This window comes from Conger conger, chromosome 3, assembly GCF_963514075.1.
Source record: "Conger conger chromosome 3, fConCon1.1, whole genome shotgun sequence".
NCBI classification, from domain to species: Eukaryota; Metazoa; Chordata; class Actinopteri; order Anguilliformes; family Congridae; genus Conger; species Conger conger.
The window spans coordinates 11,632,325-11,655,123 of record NC_083762.1 but is presented as its reverse complement, the minus strand read 5'-3'; the positions used below and the strand labels follow the sequence as shown (position 1 = coordinate 11,655,123).

The following is a 22,799-nucleotide window of genomic DNA, read 5'->3' as shown; positions in this document are numbered from 1 at the left end:
CGGAGCTCCGGCTCTCCCGGGAGAACAGACACGGATTCAAAGGTCCACTGACAGCGCTACGCTGGGGCTAAGGATCTGAGAATAAGGAAAGTGTTTTTTTTTTTTTTTCTTCTTCCCGTGGAAAAAAAAAATAAAAAACTCTGCTTGAGGACAATACTGATTCTGCAGAGGCGAGAGTTGACATTTTTTGGAGAAAGAAGACAGCAAAAAAAAAAAAAAAAAGACACTGGAGGGGGTCGGGTAAATATGCAAATTCACAAATAGGCTACAGTAGCTACATGTTAGTGCATAACATACAGTATTTTATTTGCATTTATATATGAGCTCATTGATTTGACCCCTTTTCTGTGGAAAAAAGAGACGAGAATAGCTTAAAAAGCTGTTTGAAGCAAAGGCATGCATAGCGTCGAAAACCAGTTTGTTCAAAGCATATATGAGCGATTAAGGCCTTTTAAGGACTCTGTTTACAGTAAAAGAGCAGATCATTTGAAAGGCCATATTTAATAATGTGGCTGAATGCATCCTCGTTCTCGGGGATTCAGAACTGACAGTCCCCCGCGGTGACACTAGCAGGAAGCCTGGCAGCGCTGTAATGGAGGCAGAGTCTCTCCTGTCATACTCGTGATTTGTGAAGGCTTTCAGAAGCGGCTATGATGATTGAAAAAAAATAAGTTGATGGCAAGTTGGACAGCTTCGAGAAAAACAAAACAAAAACAGCCCAAAGAAAGAGTGCAGGTGAAAGTCACAGCAACTACAACAAACAAACAAAAAAACTTCTTCAGCAAGATTTATATATATAAAAAAGATTGTTTCTAAGCAAATATTTCAAGCTAAAAAGTTTGCTGAATTGGCATTATGTATCCAGTGTCTGCTCAAGAATTCCTTACATTCCAAATTACCTTTCAAAATAAGAGCCCTGTCATGGCCTTTTTTTCGCCGTAATGTAACAATGATTTCTGTATTGTGGTTCATCTTCAGCATTCTCAGCTCGATGAAAAAAACAACAACAAAAAACTAAGGGAGATAGCACCGTCTTTGACATTTTAAATTTCTAAATAGAGTCAAATAACACACAATAACGCATTGGCATTTCACCTGTTCCCACACATCCCCACACATTTGTGAAAGTAGTAACAAGGCACACCGTTTCCAATTATTGCTCCGTGTTATTTCATTGCGGCTCGGGGCACCATGTCATTTCATAAGTGCTACTAGCACGAATGCACACGCACACGCAAACACATGGCGATCCGTATTTGGACAGTGACGCATTTTGGCTTTGACTGAAATAATGAATATGAGGATAAATTGCAAAAGGTCAGGTTTACTTTGAGGTGATTCAAATCCATATCATGCGATCCGTGCAGGACTTGCATCCATTGTTTTCATACATAAACCCTCCAATTTAAGGGGCCAAAAGTAATCGGAAAAATTAACAATCTTAAAGTGATCATGTTTAGTATTTGGTTGCAAATCCCTGGTGAGGCTTTGTCAGGCCTGTGCTGCAGCCATCTTCATCTCCTCATCCGTTTTTCTTTTTTTTTCAGGGGCCTTTTTGGTTTCAGTCTTGTCTTCAGCACGTGAAACTCGTGTTCAATTACATTCAGGTCAGGCGATTGACTCGCCCAGTCAAGAACATTCCACTTTTTGGCCCTGAAAACAAACTCCATGGTTGCTTTAGCCGTATGTTTGGGCTCATTGATCTGCAGCAAGGAGAAGCGCTGTCCAGTGAATTTTGAGGCGTTTGGCTGGATGTGAGCATATAAGTATTTTCTGAACACTTGGGAATTAATTCTGCGCCTGCTGTCAACAGCCACATCATCAATAATGAAAAGTGAGGCAGTTCCAGTGGCAGCCATAAATGCCCAAGCTGTAACACTCCCTCCACCATGTTTCACAGATGAGGTGGCATGCTTTTCATCATGAGCCGTTCTTCTCTTTCTCTACTTTCCTCTTTCCATCACTTTGGCACAGGGTAATACTTGCCCCATCAGTCCATAAGACTTTGTTACAGAACTCTACAAGTTTTTTTTTTTTTTTTTTTGCAAACTCTAACCTAACCTCTAACGTTCTGTTCTTGAGGCTTATCAGTGGTTTACATCTTGCGGTGAGCCCTCAGAGGGTTTTTAAACATCGATGCCTACATCCTGGAGGGTGTTCTGATCTGTTTAACAGTTGAAAAGGGGGTTTTCTTCACAGTAGAAAGTATTCTTCGGTCATCCACACTGGTCTACCAGGTTTCTGTCTTATGAGTGTGTCTACCGGTCTTCTGTGGTGTACCAGGTTATTTGCTGTTGCTATACTATGTATCAAAACGGCTGTGATTCCCACCGACAAAACTACAAAAAATGTGTCACTGTCCAAATACATACAGCATATTGTAACACTTTATTTGAAGTCTCCTTCATAACAGCTGTATTACTCCTTTATAAGCTTCCCATAGCACATTAATAAGCACTACCATAAGTGCTTAGGTCAAAAAACCCTAATAGGTATACTGTACAGTAAGTGTGTTATGTTAATAGTGATGCAGCAGGTGACATTACAATGGTATACCAAGTAAACTAACACAAGATCCTTATGTTGGTTATTGACAAACACTTACGAAAGCTTACTGAGTGCTTATGAATGAGCTATATAGCTCTTATGTAGGAGCATTCAAATAAAGTATTACCCGGTATACATCTAAACTCCTTGAACAGTACTCAAAGACAATCAGGTCAACCCTGTTTTCAAACATTGTACAGCTTTAGATTTGAGTTCTTTATCTTACATATTGTATTATGTGTGTGCGCGTGTACACTTTAGTAAAATGCTGACATTTGCAACCGAACACCTATTGTACTAATAAATGACTTTAATGAATGTACGGCGTCTGTCATTATATGCTAATTAAACGGTACTCCAGGCACAGTTTTTAAGTGTTGTCATTAATTTCCCCTGCATTTATTAATTATTCTGTGGCAGACACACAGGGGCTGGGTTCCTGAGCAGCGGTTGAAATTAGCGGGGGTCTGGAGCGGGGGGGGGGGGGGGGGGCAGAGGGAGCACGGATCCGGGGGCCCTGCCTGCCTGCGCTCCTCCAGCGAACAGGAGCGCAAACTGGGTCAGACGCTGGACCACGCAGCTGACAGTCTTAATTCACCATCGGGCCGATGAGGAGACCCCCCCCCCTTGCTCGGGCCCGGTATAATTGGGATATATCTTTGTGCAGGAGTCACGGCCGGGGCCACCGCTGCTTATATCGAGCCTGACAGACCTATTCAGAGCTGTTTGTTTCCTAGCGCCACAAGCACAATGCCCATTACCCAAACCACGGGCAGCCTGTTCCGCCACGCATCTCCAGCCCCACAGTGCCACCCAGTGGACGTACGGGGGAACAGCATCCACACAATCCGCAGGGCCCGCAAATACTACCCCCGTTATTTGGGAAAGGCGCGGTGATTTCTTCATTGTGGGGCAGCCCGCAGTCTAGTGGCTAAGGTACATGAATGGAACCCATAAGGTTAGTGGTTCAAGCCCTGGTGTAGCCGTGAGAAGAGCCGCAAAACCGTTGAGCCCATGAGCAAGGCCCTTGACCCCACATTTCATTGTCCCCTATGTAATCTAATCAAATGTAAGCTGCTTTGGATAAAAGCATCAGCAAAATAACAAATTATTATTCATCGAGAAAAAACAATCTCCATTACATTGTGCCAAACTATAATCAACATTTACTAGCTGAGGCTGTACAGCATGTCTCTTGGCGTGGAGCACCGAGGATCAGCAACTCACAGGGGCCGGGAACTGCTGGTTTTCCAACCTCCCTTTATCTGGGAGTCAGGTGTTAATTCAGTCTGGCCAATCAGTTGCAATAACTACCCCGGAGAAAAGAAAACCAGGGCAGGATTTGGATTCGAGAGCCAGAGTCACAAAGCCACATCCCCAGAGTAATAGAGGCATCTGCACCCCCACCTAATACTTCACTGTTGAATTCAGAAGCAAAGCTATTTTTATATGTATTGGTTTGATTGCCACATTTCCGTGGAACTGATGAGTCAGAAGTCCCCATCTGGAGGAAGTGACCGGCTCAGAATTCAAATGAAAATAAGTACTCCCAGCAAAAAGTGTTAGTCTTACAGTAAATACTATTAAGAACTGACATTCATATAATTTTCTATCAATGACATAACACATAAAACATTCCTTGAGCAATAACCATTGAATATCATATTAAACACTTTCCATAGTATAGCAAGATCGTAATCCCTAGTCCTTTCATATGACTATATCATTTTTGTGAGTAAATTGTTCTTCATACACAGCACTCCAGAGAGATATTAACTCCAGTAAGCAGAGGAAGATCAACCTTTATTTATTGAAACTGCTTGCATACAAAATATATTGCACTATAACCAAACAATGTCAACATAAACCCCAATCTGTTCCACTAATATGTACAGAGGAGATATTGCCCTATGTGCAGTGACGTACACGGTCAGCCCACCCTGGTTCAGTATCTACAGTAATGCTGTTTTCAGTTATGTTTTAAACCATGAAAGCCTATGGTGTGTGCAACAAACATTTTATTACCTTAAGTTCATGTACATTCCCAAAATAAATAACTAGAAATCAGTCTGTTTGGCAACATGTTATATGTCTGGTGTCTGTTCGGGACAGACTGCAGTGAGACGCGACGCCTGCACGCTTTAGGTTCGGCGTCAGACGTGCGCGTAATTAAAATACTGAGCGTAAACGGTTTTCGCCGTGGGCGGCTGTAGCTTTACCGCCACCGAGAGGAGCCGCGCTATGCTGTGACTTTGAGGTTACCTTCTTCGTTAAAAAACACACTTGTCGACTTGGTCCGAGAAACTGGCACCGCTGAACGGTAAAAACGTTCGCTAAAGGCATCTGAAACCCAATTGATTGGTCTTTTTTTTTGCCGGTTTTAAAAATGGGCAGGCCTCCAACGCAAGACTGTTCCACATAAGAAGGTTCCACTCGCCAAATTCGTTGCACAAAAACTGACCCCGTGTCAAATCTTGTACTAACAGAGACGGGTTGATCATTAGCTTGTCTTCACAATTAGTTTATTCATAGTCAACTATAGTTATACCTCATTACCTCCGAATTCTCAGAGAAATAAAAATTAGGCTCATTTGCTGTCTAAGCTATGAGAAGCGGAGGTCAGTATCTCGACATAAGAGCATTGGTTTCTCCAAGATATTAGACAGGTACAGTAACATGTAGAGAAATGGTGGGTTAGTCCAACTGCTAGCATACAGTAAAAGGTCTGCAGCTGAGAAATGTATACAAATAAATAAAAAGCCTAACCTCACAGTGGGTCTATGGTTGCGGGATTAGAACAGCCTCAAGTCCTCTCACATGTAAACTAACACATTATGCACAAGCGCCAATCAGATAAGACATATGGTTAATATAGAACTAAATCTCATCGCTCCCTTATGCATCTCCTATAGAAATATTAAGCCGCAAAGTAGACTGGTACTCAGCAACATCTGCAGTGGTGACAGCATATGCCATCTGCAGAAGAACACACACATAACATTCTGCTTATTATCATATCCTGCTGTAAAATAACTGTGGCGGGTAATGCGAAATTGATTAGAGGCGCACGTTTGAAAGTTTGATACCGAAAAAACAACAGCGGCAAAGTTTAAACAATGAGAGAAAAGTACGGTATGTAAAAAAAGTGCTTTGCGGTTTCATCCGGTCTCAACCGGTTTGCTGAACGTTATTTTCAATGACGAATTCAAAACGAGAACAGCCACGGAGAAACGACGATGATGAATTCGCCAGTGAGATCAGAACAGAGATGTGTCCTCTATATAAGCTCTGTATAGACTGCAAAACAAAAGCTGAACTCTAATATTCTTAAAAAAAGAAAAAAGAAACAACAACAACAAAAAAAAAAACTTGTCACTTAATAGCTTTGGCATGGGGGGGCGGGGTGATGGGGGGTGGGGACAGAGGATCACTGTACAGTTAGGCAGTCAAGCATTCCACATACTCAAATGACCAGCTCCGCTTAGTGGTTCTTCTGTTTAACAAAATAACATTGTACAACACCCTCATAAGACAGAAGTAGATTCAAGAATGTCCACACAGCTTTTTTTTTTTAATCTTTTTTTTTTTTTTTTTTTTTTTTTTTAAATATCCAAATATAATACACTTCCTCCTATGAAATGATCTAGTCTTATAAATAACAACCAGATTCCTGTCTGCCCAGGGCCGCAGTGCCTATGAACAGTATTCTATGAAAGGAAAGCAATAAAGAACACATTCTTACAATCACATGTACTGTATATGTATCGGCCATGTCTTACATCATTGTGTTGTATAATGCATTTTATAATAATTAATAATTCCCCCATAACTGCAAAGCCGTATTCAGTTCTTCCATCCAAAATCCCCCCCCCCCCCCCTTCCGAAAAGTAAACCGTTCTCTCACCACTATTCTAGATATCAGTGCATGAAAAGGAAATAAATGTCTTACCATTTACCAGGCAGAAATCCTGTTTTTTCCCCCAACCAAAATAAAAAAGGTAAAGAAATGCATGCATTCTCCAAGAGAAGAAACTCTTTTTTTCTCTTTTGCTGAATGAACAACTTCTCTATATTTCAGTATTTTACATTAGTGTTTTCCATGTCTTCTTCCCTGATATAGACATCCAATTACGATACTGTCCACACTAGTTTAAAGGCACAGATCAGACAGGAGTTTCTCTCATTTTTCTTTTTTTTTTTTTGTCGTTTTTTTCTTCGTTTTTGTTTTTTTTTGTTTTTACATTTTTTGCTAATGATACAACGGCTGTGACTTCACATTGTTGTGGGGTATGCGACTTACGCCATGTCGGTTACGCACGTACGCCATGTTAAGTGCCAACAACGTAGGCCTCGAGCGCTTATGAACGAAACCTTCGAAGGTGAAAACGGACGTCTCTTCGATGTTACGCGACACACATGAATGAGAACCTATCCTCCTAGAATACACTTTTTATTCGATTTTTTTTCTCGTTTTATATTTTTTTCCCCCCCACAGCTCGTTTGATAGGTAGTTGTCTAGAAATTCATTTACAAAAAAAAAACTGCAACTTCTGCTCGTCTTCCTGTCCACTCCCCGACCTCGCCTTGACCCCCCCGACCTTTAGAAGCTCCGCCCCTGTACCGGTACAGTGAACCACGCCTCCCTCCCTCCCTCCCTACCTGCTGCAGAAGAGAATGCTCTCGACACGGTCTGCAAAGTGTGCTTATTTAGCGCGTCTGGCGACAGCCCTACCGCCCCAGGTCTTTGGCCTAACGTGTCTCTAATGATGAAGCGTCTGAGTTGATGGAACAGCAGAGGAGACTGTGGCTTGGGGAGGGGGAGGTGGGGTGGTGCTGGGGGGGGGCCTCGCCTACGACACCCCGTTCACCAGGGCCTGGGGCCCGTCGGGGCCCTCCTGTTTCTCCTTCTTCATCCCTCGCTCTTTGATGGGCCGCTGGCGGCTGGCCCCGTTCCCCGCCGCGGCCCCGTCCCCCGCCCCGCCGCCGGGGCCCTTGGTGTGGACGCTGCGCTCGTTGTTCCCGTCGATCCGGATCTGCGGAGGGGAGGGAACCGGTGAGGCACGGGACGGAAGGTTCTAGAGCCAGGGAGCTGTGACCCTGTCGCACTCGATCACACAAACCTTCGCGTTTGTTGACCGACATTCAGGGCATTTTGCTTAAGCGGTTCGTTTGGAAAGCCTATGTAAGTAACAAAGACATATTAAGCCGGCTGCTCAGATTTAGTTACGCACTGAGATATTTCAGACAGGTTATGCAATGCTGGTTTAAAAAAAAAAAAAAAAAAATTCTAAAAGCTTGAAAAGTTGTAAGTAAATCCTGTTAAGGGCTGAATGTCCGAATACTTTTTAAAAACAGTGAAATCTTGAACTGAGCTTGTTTCTGAAAGATCTCAAATGATGCGTGCAGGAAAATTAGATTTTCGTGACACACGGAACATGAAACAAACTGGACATTATCTAATGTCATGAGACACAGAATTAAGTGCTGATTTCATTTAGAACCCTGAACTGTAGTAGCCCTGGTTTCTCGCTCTTCTTTTTTAGGTAAACGCTGACACCCTGTGGTGGCCCGCTGTAACTGCAGGCTCGTGTTCAGTGTTGAGCAGATCGAGCAGTAGCTGTGTTTTACCTGCAGAGAGTCTTCCTGTGGCCGTGGCTTTGTGTCTCTGGGGTTGCGTGAGCGAGATTCATTCCACTGCATCTCCTCAGCTCCTAACAGAGAAAACGCCACAGACAGATGGCACTTCAGCACAAGCAGATAAATATTCCCCTTCTTGGATACATAACTGATATTGTACAAACGGTTAGTACAAACCTCGCAATGTGAATGGCTGAGAGACATTCAAAGGAGTGACAAGTCACTCCTAACTTAGCAAAACCAAACCACCTTATTTACGGCTGATTCATTGTATCAGAAATATCGTAAACCTGTAACCTAGCAACACTTCAGAAGCACTCAGTTCTCTCAGTAAACAATAAAAACAAGTTTGAATCCAACTTATTATCGGTCTATCCTAAGGTTGTATATGCATGCAACAAATGCAATAGCTACTAGTTAAAATACATTAACAAATGAAGTTAAGCCATGGTTAATGCATTTGTACATCATCACTCCTGTTCATCAGTAACTACACTAGTTAATGCCAATTCAAGAAGGTACCCGAGTGTGACCGGATTTCTACCTTTCTGCCCGTAATGAATGAGATCTTGTGGTTGTACGAGTTTACAGTCAGCGGTAAACTGCTAGGCGTCTGCGGCACTAACCTTTGTATCCTCCTCCTCCTCCCCTGCCTCTACCTCCTCGTCCTCGAGGACCCGCGCCTCTCTTCCGGCCGTCGCCCCGCCGGGGGTACCCCCCGCCCCCCTCCTCATCGGTGGGGGCCAGGGACCAGTCGCTCAGCTCGTCCTTGTGATCGGACTCGGTCTCCGACGCGTTGGACGCCTCCGAGTTGGTGCCTGGAGGGATTTAAGACCATTTCAGTTACATCCAGGCCCAGGACGACATCAGCTCGGGGGGCAGGAGCAGTGATCTCCAGACCTGGCAGATCCCCCCCCCCCCGCCCTGGGTGTGTCGAAGTGTCCCTGAGCAAGACACCCAAAACCCAATCGGTCCTGACGAGCTGGCTGGCACCTTGCACCACAGGCTTTCACGGTCGGTGTGCGTGTGTTTGAATGGGTGAAAGAGAGGCATTAACAGTGTAGCCCCAGTTGCTGATAAATGCAGTCCATTTATCATTGAGGACAAATGTAGCTTCGAACCTACGTGAAAATTATTTGAGAAAACCACCATTACCAAATAACTATTACATTCATGAATCAGAATGCAACGATGCATTAAAATTAAATGTCATTTCACAGTGAAGGAAGCATGTGAATACAAATCCCAGAAAGTTGTTTTCCCCCAAAGCTATTTGAATACAAATTCCAGAAATCTAATTTTAAAAACCATTTCAATTCTACTGTATGTTACATTTTCTGCTCCACATTTGTAATTATCCTGAAACATCCTGTAGTATTTGCAGTAAGTGAACTTGTAATTATGCACTAAAGTGTTAAAACTAATGAATACATTACATAAGGTTTTAATAGCTTAATTTCTTCTTTCAGGAGATTTCATTTGAAGGTACACAATAGGTAAGATCTTTGTGTTAAAACATTATTACAATAAGGCCATTGTAAATCCCTTCCTATCATTAAAAAATGCTCAACTGCCATGTTGACTAACCCTCTGCCTGTGTCCAGAGCCCTTAAATTGATGGCTGACACTCTGTACCAAAACATTGTTGTTTCAACCTCAGCGTGTTCACAGAGAAGGGGGAGGGTTAATCAGTGTTGTGGATTGAGGGTGTTTGTTGCTGCAATTCCTCTCTTGATCATAGACCTAGACTCGTACCTATTGTACCTTTAAATACCTATTAATATTTGTTTCTTGCATGAATATTAAAACTTCAAACACATTTGAATACTTCAACTTGTTAGACGAGTTTGAATTCAAAAATGACATTTCCAAAATTTTCTGAGGTCTGGTTGTACTACCACTGAATTCACGAGCATCGACTGTCACAAAACACAAGTCATCAACCTGTCATCTCAGGAGGTCATTCATACAGTCTATAAAAGAGGCTTAAGAGAAAATGGACCAATCCACTGGGCCATTGCTTTACCAATCAGAGCGCATCCAATCACCAAGGCCTATCCCAGACAAATAAACCTGAGCTATCTCCTGAAATACACCAAGTCACCTATAATTTGACCTTGATTTATTGGATGAAAATGATAAGCATAATACGCAGTCTAGATCCAAGTCCTCAAATCAAATCAAACCGTTCATTTGTTCTCTGGCTGTCAGATGCATGCTGGCACCAATCAGGTGATGTTAAGGTCAGAATATTCCTATTACATGATTATGCCATGAAGACTAAATCACTCAATCTTCACGGTCGGAAAATAAAGACCTGAACTATCCACCGAAATCTGAGTGCCCTGGATGCCTTTTCAAAACTTCCAGCCTATACTGTACAAGAGAGAAATTTCGATTTCATCATTCCCAAACAAACTATCAACCAAGTCAGACTTAATCTGGGAGTAAACATTTATTTAATTAGCTGCAGCTAATAAAAGACAGTAATGATACCCCCGGGATATTATATCTGGGACACAACGATTTCCTAAGACATGATAAATACAACTCTGTAGTACTTTGACCTGGAAATACATTTGCAACTCTGTGACAGAAATAAATATTTCAATACTGGCCTTAAATTGAACATCTAAATTCGTCACAAGTCTCCTCATTACCAGATGATCAGGCTAGGCTGAATTTATTTTTATTCCTAAGAATTTCACTTGGACAATCCGTCACTTGGCAGAGACTGGTACCGAGGGTAATAATAGCCCAGAAGTTACACAACCTAATTTACACGAAAAGAAATCATTCGGCGCTTAACTTCAGGGCACAAGAACCGTGTCTCCACACAGATCCAAATGCAAATCTTCTGGTTACAAATAAAGTTGAGAATAACGACACGCACACATTGTGCTTGGGGGAGAGAGAGAGAAAAAAAAAAGTGCTTTTTCCACATTAAGTTTTTAAATAGGTCTAATACAGTGTTTCCCAACTCCAGTCCTCGGGACCCACTTGCCAGAAGGTTTTTGTTGTAACCAGTAGCTCACACACCTGATTTAACTAATCAAGGGCATTTTTGTGGTTTGATTGGTTCAATCATTAAATCAGGTGTGTGAGTTACTGGTTACAACAAAAACCTTCTGGCATGTTGGTCCCGAGGACTGGAGTTGGGAAACACTGGTCTAATAACTGGTCCTTTTCAGCATTCATGTTTTGAGTCTTCTCTTATCTGCATGTCTTCAACAACATGTTAACATGACCACTATCACAAGTACATTTACAAGTATTTACAAGTATTCATAACACTTTCATTTTGAAAGATATACGCCCAGGGCTTTTCAGCCTTTTCTGATCCAGGGACCCCCATCATAAGTTACAAAAGGTGGTTTTTTATTTTCAAATATTTTCCCAAATCTATGGATAGTCATTCGATATCAAGTCTGGTCAGGTACCCTCTGCAGTACATCCAATTACACCCAGGGGGCAGCGAAGCCCCAACTGAAAACACAGGGCCACGTTCAGCCCTGACAAACATGTTGCTACGATTAATTTAAACAGTGGCGCGCTGAACATCCTGTTGCAAAGAGTGGGCCCTTATGGCCTCGGAGAAGTCATTCACCGGGCTTTAAAGCATACGCCTACATCATTATTGAGTTGGGCTACACCCCCGACATACCCACTAAACGGGAGCAAACTTATCTTAAATCCTGTCGCAAAAGGCTGCACACCGTTGGGAGGAAACATATCGTTCAGAGAAAACATTTTTCTGATTGAACGTGCCGCAGGTATAAGACGCACGTTTCAAAGCTAACCTTTGCCGTGCCGGTCTGATAACAGCTTCATTTGAAAAGCCCTGATTGGGTGAATGTTTGGCCCCCGATTGGCAGCCTCGGTCCACGCCCCCTCCTACCTGACGCAAAAGTGGGGCCACGTCGACCACGCCCTCCCCGGCCGAAGGGCTTCCCCCCTCTGGAGGGCCCCATGCTGTCGTCCGCGGTGAAGCCCTTCTCTTTGTCGGGGCGCCCCGCCGAGGTCCGTGGGCCGCCCCCGATCTGCCGGAGCTGCTCGTCGATCTGCAGCCGCTCCATCCGCAGCTGGTCCACTTCCTGTGCGGGAGGGGAGGGGAGGGGGGGGGGGGGGGGGGGGACGTCACCCTACAGGTCCCGCTCACCCACGGTCCCAACACAGCACGTGCCGCCACAAAGCCTCCATTTCACCCTTTCAGTCGCAAGAGTGTCCCATGGCACACTCACCCTTATACCTTTTAAACTAAGCAAAATGACTGCTGTACTATGGTTTGGAGCCTCTATTGTGTTATAACCAACAGACAAAGCCTTAAAGTTTGTCTTTACAAACCGGGATGTGGGTGGAGCCACTTCATATTGGGCTTCATTGGGTTGAAAGGGTTCATTTAAGGCATCCTACAGTTCAGGCCTTTAAACATGTACCAGACAGTGCACCCGGAAGCATACAGGCTCATCTGTACCATTATATTTGAGCAAAATTAATACATACAGAGCTACATGCTGACATTTCTTTCCAAGGTGCATACTGAATGTGCTCCTAAGTTGAACCATTTAGGAGCATGCTAATGCATCCTAATTAGAAGAGCTGTGCTAAACTATTTCTCCAGATAGCACACATTAATTCTCAGGAGCAAATGCTCCTAAAACAGGGGCACTGTAGATCCCTGGAATGTGAAATATATCAGACTCTAAACTACTTTGAAATGAAGCGAGTTTCTCCATCTACTGTGGGTCAGACACCACAGCAGTGGTGAACAGACCGAGTCTCTCACTCACCTTCAGGTAATTGAGATGGTAGTCGAGCAGCACGCGTGCGTTCGAGATGCTCTCCTTTGTTCCCACGAACACAAACGGCACCATGCCCAGCTGAGGGGGAACGGAGAATGAAGTCAGGGAGAGAAGTTTCACAGCAAGGGGGGAGAGGGGCGACTGCCAAGACATTTCCTGCTCAGCCCTTCTGAGCTCCAGCAGATATGAATACATGTATACGTTTTCGCATCTCCAAATCTGGAACGTCCAATTCACAAAGTATGTACAAGCAAGCTCTTATAGGGCCCTGCTGCCGACTCTGGAGAGTGCTGACAGTCTGTGCGCCCATCAGACTGCCTTTCCCCCCACACAAGAGTCTCAATGCTCACAAGCACAGAACAACAGGTTGACTCTTCTGCACTCTACCAAATCTATAGTCAAAATGCACAAAGCAAACTGTGGCATTCTAAAAAAAAAATACAAATACAAATGTTACAGCTTTAAGCTCAGCAGTGTAGTCTGTCCACTGGATTCTGTAGTCCATGTGCGGTTTGGAACCATGGACTGCAGGCTCACGTCTGACAAGAGCAGACTCTCTTGCAAAATGAGAGGAGAACCCCAGCTAACACAAAACCTTCCCACAATTTAACGCTAAATAGTGGCAACATTAAACACTGACAAAACATTCCAGTCACATTGTGAGAACATTTTGGGTAAGCCGGGATCGCGCTGAAGGGAAGAATCCAAGAATCCCTGTCCGTGCAATGCTATGGCCAATTAAGCTACCAGCCACAGCCACAATGGTACAGACGGGATTTCATCCCAGACTGCAGAGCTTATCGGCACAGCAAAAGGCAGTGTTTAAGTGGGATGAGTCATATCCCACCCCGTGTCCCTGGGCACCTGCGGTATAAAAGCTAAGGAACACATTTAGAACACATCTGTAAAAAGACCCATCTCACCTCATCCTGAGGCGGGGGCTTCTTGTCGTTCTCCGCCTCGATCCTCACCCTCACCACTCCCGATTTATCCACCACCTCCTGGATGAGTTTTCCGTTTTTACCGATGACTTTACCTTGACGGAGAAGGAATAAAAACGGACGATTCAGGTTCAGAAGGCGGAGGGAAAGGTTAATGCATAGTTATGCTCTTCTCATCCTCTCTCTCGCTTACCCACTAAATTCCTGGGCACTTTGATAACATCTTCAGAAAACTCAAGGAAGCTTCTGGCCTTCCGTACGGCCTCTTGGTCCTACAATCCAATGACACATTCAGAAGAGATGCAGGAAGGTCAGCGGAGCAGAAAACGGGGTTCGAGTACAAACCATTTTCAGAGAGCCTGCAGACTTCAAGTGCTAAACTACATTAGGCACAAAAGGAAAATAAAGGAGACCATTACAGATGAATTGACTTTGATGACACAGAGGAGTATCAGAGCTTCATTTAGACACGCGTGACACGCACATATACTGCTCCCATCCCTGGCTGAACCCTTCTTCGACCTAACCTAACGGGATTCAAATCAAGGAAAGGGAGTTTGCAGTTCTAACCCCAATGTGCGCACTCACACTAACTCCAATAAATATACACCTGTTGGCATGTAAAGTCCAATAAGAGGTACACTTGTTAGCATGTACAGTCCAATATATGTACACTTGTTCTCTCATACTGCCAAGACAGACAGCATTTTCAGTAAATCGGGCAAAGCATAGGATGAGCCTCATACTGGAAACCTCATACTGGAAACCGTTTGGGCGGTTCATGGAAAGCAGATGGAAACATCATGCAGATGCGCTCCCATTTGACTACAAGGGCCGCCGTCTGCAGGGTGCAAACAGTATGTGGAGGCGTAGCCTGCTGTAGGCAGGCAGTGTTAACGTAAGGTCCCGGCAGGTCCTACCTCTCCGTAGATGTGGAAGGTGCAGGTCTCCTCGTCCAGGTCGATGGTGGTGACCCCAGGAACCTTCCGGGCCTGCTGGATGTTGGCCCCGTGCGTACCGATGGCCAGCCCCATCAGGTCGTCTCGAACCACAAACTGCTCGTGGAAACGGGACGCCAGCTGCCGGGAGCTCTGTGGACACAGATCACACGCTGGGGATGTCCACACGTTCACACGCTCTGGATGACCACACGCTCTGGATGACCACACGTTCACACGATCTGGATGACCACACGTTCACACACTCTAGATGACCACACGTTCGCACGTTCTGGATGACCACACGTTCACACGCCCTGGATGACCACACGTTCACACGCTCTGGATGACCACACGATCACACGATCTGGATGACCACACGTTCACACACTCTGGATGACCACACGTTCACACGCTCTAGATGACCACACGTTCGCACGTTCTGGATGACCACACGTTCACACGCCCTGGATGACCACACGTTCACACGCCCTGGATGACCACACGTTCACACGCCCTGGATGACCACACGTTCACACGCCCTGGATGACCACACGTTCACACGCCCTGGATGACCACACGTTCACACGCCCTGGATGACCACACGTTCACACGCTCTGGATGACCACACGTTCACACGCTCTGGATGTCCTCACATACACACGCTCTGGATGACCACACGTTCACACGCTCTAGATGTCCACACGTTCACACGCTCTGGATGACCACACGTTCACACGCTCTGGATGTCCTCACATACACACGCTCTGGATGACCACACGTTCACACGCTCTAGATGTCCACACGTTCACACACTCTGGATGACCACACGTTCACACACTCTGGATGACCACACGTTCACACACTCTGGATGACCACACGTTCACACACTCTGGATGACCACACGTTCACACGCTCTGGATGTCCACACGTTCACACGCTCTGGATGACCACACGTTCACACGCTCTGGATGTCCTCACATAGACACGCTCTAGATGACCACACGTTCACACGCTCTAGATGACCACACGTTCACACGCTCTAGATGACCACACGTTCACACGCTCTGGATGACCACACGTTCACACGCTCTGGATGACCACACGTTCACACGCTCTGGATGACCACACGTTCACACGCTCTGGATGACCACACGTTCACACGCTCTAGATGACCACACGTTCACACGCCCTGGATGCCCACACGTTCACACGCCCTGGATGCCCACACGTTCACATGCTCTGGATGTCCTCACATACACACGCTCTAAATGACCACACGTTCACACGCTCTAGATCACCACACGTTCACACGCTCACTACACTTCAGCACTAGCGCAGCTGAAACATGCCTGAGGTGCTTTCCTTCCCTCAGGGAGGACTGGAAGGCAGCGGCATTTACAACTAGTGAACTAATAGACAGATTAGTAAAATAGGCAAGCTTAGTAACGTAGCTAGACAGACTTTATACAAATGCATAGAAGAACAAACGCCTGTGAAGAGGTATGCACATCTTATAAATCATCAGCAGCTGCCTTCCATTCCACCCAGAGGGAAGGAAGCTCCTTGGGCTTCAAACTTATACTTTTTTTTTTATTATATATTTTTTATTACTTATTTTACATCCTCAAACTCCGTCCTATTGGCAGAGATATTGCTGATGGATAACAAGTTAGCCTAGGGGCATCTGGCATTATAGTTAGGAGTATAGGAGACGCTAAGGCAGCAGTAGCCCTGGCCAACTTCAACTCACCCTATCGCTGCTTGAACCAGGCAAGTAATGTTCCTCTGCAGCAGACATTGTCAGAACCCAAGTCTACAGGGCCCAGGTTGCACTAATATTAAGTGTATACACGGATATGGACTGAGACCCATAATCTACATTGGAAAACATAACAAAATTTGTTGATGAGAGGCATTCTGCTCTCATTCCTATGACAGCAGTGCCTGACCCCCTGACCCCTGACCCCCGCTCATACCTCCAGCTGCCGGCTGGCCTCCTCGTTGCGCAGCATCAGAGACAGTTTCGTGCGCAGGCTCCTGAAGTGCATGTCGCTCACCATGGTGGCCCGCTTGGCGGTCACCTCGTTGACGGACTGCAGAGAGAGCAAAGGGGACGCGCGGCCGTGAAGACACGGAAACCACCAGGAGCGAATTCACGTAAAACGCGGCAAGCTGCGCAACGCACCAGGATAACCAGCTGCTTTTTGTCTGTGTCGTACGTCACGTTGAACGCCCCCACGGCCTTCTTGAAATCCTTATGCGCCGAATCTTTCGCGCACCTTACAGAAGAGAAGAAAAAAATGGGGTAAATTATAAAACCAATTACATTAAGAATCTAGAAATAATCAATGTAGGGGGTTTTCTTGTATGGGATTCTGTGCGTATGGGTGGTGTGCCTTGTATAGGATTCTGTGTGTGTGAGTGGTGTGTTTTGTATGGGATTGTGCGTGTTGGTGGTGTATTTTGTACGGGATTCTGGGTGTGTGGGTGGTGTGCCTAGCACAGAAAGCCACTCCCTATGTATACATGTGAGCTGTGTAAAGAAAAATCTGAAACACACATCCTGGAGGGAAGACACATTACATGAGCAATGAAGTGAGACTGCACCAATGCACACAGCTCACAGGCGCGGTGACATGAGAAAAGCATTAAAACGGTGGGATTCGGCGGCCCCTGGAAAGAGCCAAAACGGCTCCTGTGAGACGAGGGGAGGGGGGCAGCACTCACATTTGCCGCAGGTCCTCCGGGACGTCCAGTCTGACTTTGAGGAAGGTGTTTTTCGTGGCCGGCTTGTTTGGGTTCACGGGCCGTAGCCTCTCTAATGTGACGATTTCATTGAGGGTGGCATCGCAGGCTGCATACTCTATTACATAAAACTGAGGGAAAAACGAGGAACGCGCGTCACCGACATGCACAACATTCGGCGTTTCTCAAATCATTGACCACACTTGACCATTCATCACAAAATTTCTAAAATTCCCTGTAGGACAGCTATATCACACATGAAGGGTAAGACGGATAACAAAATGTATATTTTTTTTATTCTGAGGAATGACATGCTTCAAAATATATGGTGGGGCAGTGTTGCATTCCTACAGAAAATAATGTGCAAGAATAAACTAGGCCTGGTCATCTTAGTGAAAGCGCAGTAAATACACTGGCCAGACATAATTATGTGTTATGCATTAAATTTATCGAGGCTAATAAATCTTCATCTTTGCATACAGAGGCAAGTACTGCAGAAGCCAGGACTTTCCCACATGCAAATAAAGCAGTATTCCAGAGTACACCATCAGAAGAAAAATTAATATACTGTTCAAATGATGCCCTCACTCAGACGAAGGTATGCAGATAGATGTTGCAACAGTCGAATCATTACATTGTGATCCACCAGACCAAAAATGCAAAAAAACTTTTTGTGCAGGAAAACCTTGTTCTAGTCTTACAGCAACATTAGCCGGATAACTGAGTAAAAGCCGGAATACTCTGAAATCTGGAACATGGACTGAAGTAAAGAGTGGTTCCGGGTTTTACACAGTGCAGTTATCCGGTGAAATACACAGGCCCCTGATGGGCAGGTTTATCCATGGCGGTCATCGCCAGATGCTTACCTCGCCCTTAACCATCCTAACTTTGGCCAGCCACCAACCGCAGGGCTCTTTGTCATTGGCCCTGGAGTACACCTGGGGGGAAAACAGGCACTGTTTCTCATCTGAACTTGGCACAGGCGAGGATGATACTGTGCTATTCCAGAGTTCACACAAAGAGAATCTGCTGGACATCCTTTGAATACAATTTAATGCTTTCATCTTCGTGTTTGCCAGGGATATTGGACATATACAGGTATTAGGGTCCCCTAATTCACCGTACTATATGTGGTTTGTTGTTCACTAGTCGGTCTTAAAAGGTCTTTTTACGTGATTATTTGTCTTTTTTTTAAATGATATCAGTATTCAGAAGGACAATGGCAGTGATCTTTTCTACAAATGCAAAAAAGATAAAAACACAATGTTTGAAAAATTCTGGGAGCACTTCATGAAATTTTTTCGTTTTAATGGACCTCTCTTCAACAACAGCGTTTCACAGAAAATAACCTTTCTTCCGCACTACTCTCATATGTGGCCTAAATTGGTTACAGTGCATTATTGCTCCTCCCTGGGTTCAATGTAGTTGTAGGTTGGAAGTCCCTGTCCATTACTTACAGCACATACCTCAACTTCATCGCTTTCATTAATCTCTTTCTGAAAACCAGTCGGTGGAGGAAATCGAACATCGTGAAAGGGGATCTGTCGCTCCGGCTGCCAACTTGGGGAGAAAGTTTTTTTTTAAAATTAGGGCACATTGTCTGAAGACTACGATGCATGACAGCTAGCACAAGGGTAACTCCGTGTCAACTCAACACACTTTTGGACCGCATCTTCATGGAGATTAACAGAACAGAAATTACACCCGTCTTGGATTGTCTATTTGGGGGATATGGGTTAACATATCGTTTGCAAACAAAATTAAAGAGAATACAAGAGTTTTGAGTGAGAAATCTGATTTGTGAAAAAAAAAAAAAAACAATATTGCAAAATGGATACCATTGTCACCAAACATCAAACGTCAACATCATCTGGAGAAAATTTGGTCTTGGATATTTGAGTCATTGCTGTGATATCATTACCTATCTCAAGTAGCATCATGTGGTTTTGCATTACTCCCTTTAACTGGGAGTCTGACCAAAAATTGCACCGATTACAAAGGGGAAAAGAAAATGAGCATTGACATATTAAATAACATATTTACACATAAGATACACTACACAGCATAAAAAAAGCTACTTCACAATCTATGGGTTTCTTTCACTTTAATTTTGTTTTAACATACTTCATTGCCATTTTGCTACCAATAAAAACATTTTCATCTGGTTTTCCATATTTTTCCCCCCCACTGTCACACAGATACATAACCAATAAAGGAGGGATCATCAACTGTGGCCCTCGAGCCCAAAACCAGCCTGGTATTCTTTTCTCCTGGGTAATTGGTGCTACTGTTTGGCCGGACTGTCTTCACACCCAACTCCCAGGTAAAGGTAGGGTGGAAAACCAGCGGGTCTCAGCCTTCAAGGACCGTGAGTTGCTAGTGCCCACAATTAAGTTTCAGGTTGGTGTCGGAACACTCAAAATCAGCAGATTTTTCACTAACGGGATTTTAAGTCCGTTGTCAAATAACTTTGCCCACACTTATTGCGATCTATAGCAATCAATTCAAATATGTCTGATTGTTTTGTTCACCTGGTAATGGTCTAGTTCTCAGCTACACATTTGTATAAGCGGTGTAATTAAGGTTCCAGTGGTTTCTTGGAAAGACTAATCGGCATGCCAAATCGCATTAAAATCCATGACGATGTGGTCCAAAAGTGTGTCGAGTTGACATGGAATCACCCATAACCGTGTATTCTATGTAAACACCTGCTATGAAGTATCAAGGGCAAATCTGCATTCATTTCTAGCACAACATTAAACAACACAACTCATATAAGTGAATATCACTTCTGGGGGACTTTCAACGGTAATCTAGTTTTACATACTTCATGCAGTCTAGTTTTGCACCATTCACTTAAAACCGCGAAACGTACGCCGACTGATACTTACTTATTTTCAAACGTCACAGTAACAGAACCTTCGTGTACGTCCTTCACAAACGCCTGAAAGAAACACTGACTAATTAGTAAACACGCATAACGAAAAGTGCTGGAATGCATTGAAGTAATCACATATTGACAAAAGCACCAGCCTCTCTGAAATTCATACAGCTTTCGCGTTAACAGCTGCCTGATATTAAATATTAGACTTATATATTTACGGTCACTGTGTGTATTGTGAATATCTGATAAGGGTTCACAATTGTTCTAAAACGGTGAATATTCGTGGATGTTATGCACACAACTAGCTAAACAGGTGCAAACCAGCAAATTAGGGTCGCGGATATTCATAACTTATACAATAGTTAATGGGTTTGCTAGAACACCTAGCAAGTTCTAGCCACACGTGTGATACAGGGGGTGTCATCCGCAACGTCTTATTTTGCCGTCATGCCTATACATTAGATAAAGAGAAACAGTTACTATATTTAGATAACTTTGGCTAGCTGGCTTCTTTAGACGGGTGCACACGCATGGCTACCTAGCAACAAAGATGTGCAATTGTAGGTAGCAGGACAGTAATCGATTACACCTTATTGGGTGGGGCAAATACCAACAATCTATCGTTCAAGAACAGCCAAGAATGTAACTATGCACGTGGAATTCAGCGCATATAACGTAATGCATATCATCTAACCGTAGCCAGTTAGCAAATTAACTTGCTAGCTATCCGGCTAATAATAAACTTGACGTAGCAAGCTAGCTGCTATGAATACGGAGGCATACAATGTCAACGATGCATAGTGAGACAATAATTAGCAAGCCAGCTAGCTAGCTAACCGTTATCCACTTGATAACATCCCGTAAATGGGAAACGAGCAAGCAAGCGTTGGCCAACTAGCGGCATGGATAGGTTAGTTAGCTCGCAACTAATCTGTTAGCTAAGCTAACAAGCTGATCTCCGCAAAGAATCCGTAACATTACACGGTAGCTGGGCCTTGTCTTCTACCTTTTTTAGCTTGCCATATATCTTTGACGGCAGCAACTTGGATCTGGGCCTAGCGTTTCTTAGAAGCTAGTGTCGTGCGTGGTCAATGTGCAACGTTACATTAAAATACGCTGGTTGGTGCATTGGTGAGCCCTCGGGAAACTGCCAGCGAGCCTGGAAATGACAACATGATCGATAAACGACCGGACCTCGCTCAGCCAACGGACAAAATACCTTGTAAAATGCTCCACTCGTTCCCCGGACCTCCACGGCTAACTCCTCCATGGCTGCAACAATTAGCTAGATGCAAACGGGAATACAGTATGTTGTCGCGGTTCTTTGAAAATCCCCCCCCAATAGACGCTCCTTCTCCTCGGCAATGCCTCTTACCTAGGCGTAAAGAAGTGCACTTCCAGTTTTCTAAAGAAATGAAAGCGAAACATTCATATCTCGTACATAGACAGTTCGCACCAGCTGCTCCTGAGTGCATTGATGTAAACACAAGAGCCTCCCAATTTCACTCGTCACGTGATGAGGGTTAGCCTCAAGAACGCGAGTTCTGAGCATTCTGAGCGATACAGCACTCAAATCCCACTGAGAGACAATTTGAAATCTGGTCTGATCTTCCAGAAGTTCCAACCAAATCGAGAATTTGCTTCTCAAATGATGCACACATTAAACGTGTTAGCTTTCCTTGAAGTGAGGAACATTGTCTAGTTGAAGCAGAGTCGTTCATCAGTTAGTGGTTTCTATAGTGATGATAATTTTATCAGACAATAGACTACCAGATATTGAATGCTTATTTCAGAGCATTATCTCTGATTAGTGTGTTTACAGTAGTTCATCTGCCCCTTACTCGACAGCAAAAATGTTGGCATTTTGTGACATGAAAATACTGCTGTAAAAAAGACAATGGATTTCCCTCAATATCAATTTTATATGTGGTAGGCCTATTGCACACTCATCTAGAACGATTTGGCGTTCTTGTGCACTAGACTGTTAAGCAGTCGTACTAATCGCTAATTTAGCAATGCAGCTAGGCCTATTAAATATTTGCAATGCTGCGAATGCAAAACATTATCTATAAGACAATAGGGTACAACTAACAATATAGTTAGTAGCCTAAATTATATATAATTTTAATGATAATGCAAGGAATAGGCTACATATACAAGATAAACCCCTACATTGGTCTACTTGATAATATATTAAAATATTTTACCGGGCAATTTATTGCATTGTGTGACAAAGTGCTTCCAACAGCCAAATCAGAAAGTGTGTGTGTGCTGCACTGTACTGAAATTGGAACGTGCGCAG

General features: G+C 44.2%; 1 protein-coding gene across 2 annotated transcripts; it reads right to left on the bottom strand.

Annotated features, from left to right (window-relative positions):
* Positions 1-7,209: 7,209 nt before the first annotated feature.
* On the bottom strand, positions 7,210-22,013 carry fmr1 (fragile X messenger ribonucleoprotein 1). Of its 2 annotated transcripts, none has more exons than XM_061235006.1 (16): positions 21,873-22,013; positions 21,717-21,782; positions 20,505-20,557; positions 19,080-19,173; positions 18,480-18,551; positions 17,596-17,744; positions 17,054-17,147; positions 16,845-16,961; positions 14,848-15,018; positions 14,121-14,199; positions 13,910-14,022; positions 12,975-13,064; positions 12,083-12,278; positions 8,811-9,002; positions 8,176-8,258; positions 7,210-7,580 (listed from the first exon to the last, which is right to left on the bottom strand). In XM_061235006.1, exons 2-16 carry the CDS (start codon positions 21,765-21,767, stop codon positions 7,398-7,400), a joined length of 1,737 nt encoding a protein of 578 aa, XP_061090990.1. In that variant the 5' UTR covers positions 21,768-21,782; positions 21,873-22,013; the 3' UTR covers positions 7,210-7,397. The 2 variants fall into 2 exon arrangements, with proteins under 2 accessions (XP_061090990.1, XP_061090989.1); XM_061235005.1 differs by having other exon boundaries at positions 19,071-19,173; positions 21,873-22,012.
* Positions 22,014-22,799: the final 786 nt, after the last annotated feature.

Bases quoted from the DNA above. Each gene is read 5' to 3' on its own strand.
- fmr1 (XM_061235005.1), bottom strand. From the start codon at position 21,767: ATGGAGGAGTTAGCCGTGGAGGTCCGGGGAACGAGTGGAGCATTTTAC. The intron at 20,558-21,716 runs GTATTTTGTCCG...TGTTTCTTTCAG, and splicing joins CGAGTGGAGCATTTTACAAG to GCGTTTGTGAAGGACGTACA. The intron at 15,019-16,844 runs GTATGAGCGGGG...CTGTGTCCACAG, and splicing joins AGGCCAGCCGGCAGCTGGAG to AGCTCCCGGCAGCTGGCGTC.